Source organism: Aplysia californica, unplaced genomic scaffold (genome assembly GCF_000002075.1).
Source record: "Aplysia californica isolate F4 #8 unplaced genomic scaffold, AplCal3.0 scaffold00884, whole genome shotgun sequence".
NCBI classification, from domain to species: domain Eukaryota; kingdom Metazoa; phylum Mollusca; class Gastropoda; order Aplysiida; family Aplysiidae; genus Aplysia; species Aplysia californica.
The window spans coordinates 41899-45066 of record NW_004798154.1 but is presented as its reverse complement, the minus strand read 5'-3'; the positions used below and the strand labels follow the sequence as shown (position 1 = coordinate 45066).

Below are 3168 nucleotides of genomic sequence, written 5' to 3'. Positions count from 1 at the left end.
CCCGCCCCACGCCACTGGTGCGATTGGCTCACCCGCAAGGACCTTACAACCTTACTGTATAACCTCCTCGCTCACCTGCAGAATCTGTCCGGCCCTCTTGACGTGCAGCTTCATGCCCCCTCTCGTGGTGAAGTAGCCGGTCCAGTAGACGCCTGGCTCTATGCCGTACGGGTGGAAGTCGTCCGTCTTGCTCTCAAACGTGGCGTTGTCACGGTTCACGTGGTATGTGTAGCACGACGGCGTGGAGTACAGAATGTTCATGCGCATGCCCTCTTTGTTGTTGTGCTGTGGAGAAAGGGGAAAAAACCGTTTGTTAAAAGTTTCAGTAAGTGTTGTACGGGACTTCCAAAACAAAAAGGTCATACAAGTGCCGAAGATTAGAGGTGTTACAAGAGAGTAACAAACATGAAAAAGGAGGAGGGGAGATAAAGATGATAGAAGTTTGATAGGAAAGAAGAAGCAAACCACACCAGAGCACCCGCCAACTACCCACGGATTATGTTTAAGAAATAATACTCCAAAATCATCAATGGTTTATAAAAAAAAACACCAACAGAAGCTATAGCATAGACACATCCTCCTCAACTGTTACATATCAAAGACAAAGTTTATGTTCTTCCACTTTCAACAAATATCAAAGACACGAAAGACCAAATAACAGCTGCAGTCAACACAGTGGACCGAGACATCATGGGGCACGTTTTGGAGGAATTCTTATGTCGGATTGATACTGTCCGTGCTGCCGGTGGTGGCCACATTGAGCACTTGCAAAACATGAAATACAAACGTTAGGGTTTGCACAACACATAGTATGTCCAAGCTGGAGTTTACTATCGTTTTTCGTTTTGGAAATATCGCCGGATGATTTTGGCGTATTCTTTTTGAAGCACCCTGTAATATAATCATCATTTAATTTTAATCTGGTACCCTTTTGTCTTTCTTTAGGGAACTGTGCAGGGGAGGAGAAGGAGAGGAAGGCAAAGGAAGAGGTGGACCGACAACATCGAGGAGTGGACATATCTCTTTCGTCCAAACTCAGTCGCTCGCAAAAAAAAGAATCAAAACGTAAAAAGTGAAGGCACATGACAAGAGTTTCTGGCATACAGCGCCCCTACTATCCTCGTGGATTACGGGATCAGTGACAGTGACAGTGATAATTTTGTCATTTAAAGTGTCCGCCGAGATTTTTCTCCCTTATCCGAGAAGGCTAGACGTTAGATCTTACCCACTATAAGATCACGGGTGTGGCTGAAAGACAGCAGTAAGAAGGAGCCAAAGAATAACAGTAGGAAGGCCGCATAAAGAGTCAGGAGCCCAGAGGTGGGGGCAAAGGGGAGGAGGGAAGGGGGCACAAAGTAGAGACGAAAGCAGACGACAGAACATCGTTCGCGAGCAGGAAAGATGTGAAAGGAGAAACGTTTAGAGAAGAAAATTTTTCCCGTCGCTTTCAAATGACCAACCCGGGACCTATTGAATGAGAGGTCAACACCATAACATTAAGGCCACGAGAGCCCCCAAGCCCCTCCTTAATGTTCAAAATTGTTTCAATGCAGGCGTAAAATACACAAAAAAGAACACACGCATGCACCTCATCAGTGCACTTTGGTAAAACGTTCAAAAGTTGACAGAAGAACAGACACGTTTATATAATTATGTATATTATGTTGGGGTTGGAGAAACTGTACATAGCAGGAAAATGACCCCCCTCCAACCCACAAGTAGTCTACAAGCATAAATTATTCATAATAGACTGGTACCATTTTGTCGTTTTATGAATTGGTCACACCAGAATGCAATGTCAAAATAAATTACGTTGAAATAAAAATTCAAAACAAACACGTATCATCACTGTGCTTTGACAGAAAGATGAGGGGATGAGAATCAACAACACATACGTACATAATTACAAACTGGTACCATTTTGGCGACTAACACTTTGGCCCTGTCCAAATGTGGTACGAAATATTATACATAATGTAGATAATTATATATCAAAACCATTTTGTTGTATTATATTTTGAGCATACCAGAGCTGAGTATGAAGATAAAGAACGTACGCGTACACTATTGATAATTCCCATTTATTTGTGGAACTCCAATCCTATCAGAAAAACAGAAGATTGGAGAGATTTTGCTATTTAATTAACATGTAATTTTCAAAGCTATTACTTTATAATGAAAAGCCTACGTGGAGAATGTAGTAAATGGAAATATAATTGGTCACTATTTTGTCAACTGATGATGTGGACATAGACACTCTGGGTTCTTGTTCTCCCTCTCTCATTTCTCTCTTTTCCGAATCTAAATGCAATTTCTAGCCTCTTCGTTATAGAATGTAATTGTATTTAGCTTTTTTCTTAATGTAAACATTTTAAAAACAACCAGGACTTACAGTTTTGCTGCAACGAAACAAGACTTTGGGTGACAAGAAAAAAAAATTGCTATTTTCTCATCAGAAAGGCTTTGGAAGAAAATAACATTAACACTATTGCGATTTTGTAACGGATTATAATTGCTGTCTCTGCAAATGTGTCTAAGATGTACACCCCAGGGAGGATATGCTTGGTCCACTACAATATCACACCAACGTTCTCTCCTTTTTTTGTCCAGTGTCCGGACTTTGGTGCCGATATTTGTTGGTCACGTAAAAATGTATTGACATTTTGCAAATTATTCAGTAAAAAGGAAACAAGAAAAACAAAACAAGAAAAACGGTGATTGGTTGGTCGGTGATGATGATGATGAAGGATGATGATGAGGATGATGAGAATGATGATGATGACAATGATGAAGTTCTCTTATTTTACCTGCTTGTTGATAAACTTGATCAATCTGTCCATGTTCTGGAACCACCTGCTCGCATGTACGTAGCCAAAATCCGAGCCCATGGGAACCAGGAGATGGTTCGTGGCAAACGTTCGCGCCTGGAAGCACACAAATTAAATACAAATGTAGATTACTTGAGTGTAAGTGTAAGTGTACATGTGAGTGTGTGTATGTCTGTGTGTGAGAGAGAGTGTATGTGTGTGTGTGTCTGAGTGAGTAAGTGTGTATGTGTGTGTGTATGTGCGTGTGTGTGTGTGTGTGTGTGTGAGTAAGTGTGCGTGTATGTCTGTGTGTGTGTAAATGTGTGTCTATGTGCGCGCGCGCGCGTGTGTGTGTGTGTGT

General features: G+C 41.5%; 1 protein-coding gene across 1 annotated transcript in view; it reads right to left on the bottom strand.

Annotated features, from left to right (window-relative positions):
• Positions 1 to 3168, bottom strand: part of LOC101854986 (lysosomal alpha-mannosidase) — a gene marked incomplete in the record, with an annotated part of 65201 nt that overhangs the window by 30828 nt on the left and 31205 nt on the right. Inside the window, 2 exon segments of the mRNA XM_013089153.2 lie at positions 76 to 285; positions 2808 to 2924. Of these exon segments, the coding sequence (XP_012944607.1) occupies positions 76 to 285; positions 2808 to 2924 (327 nt within the window).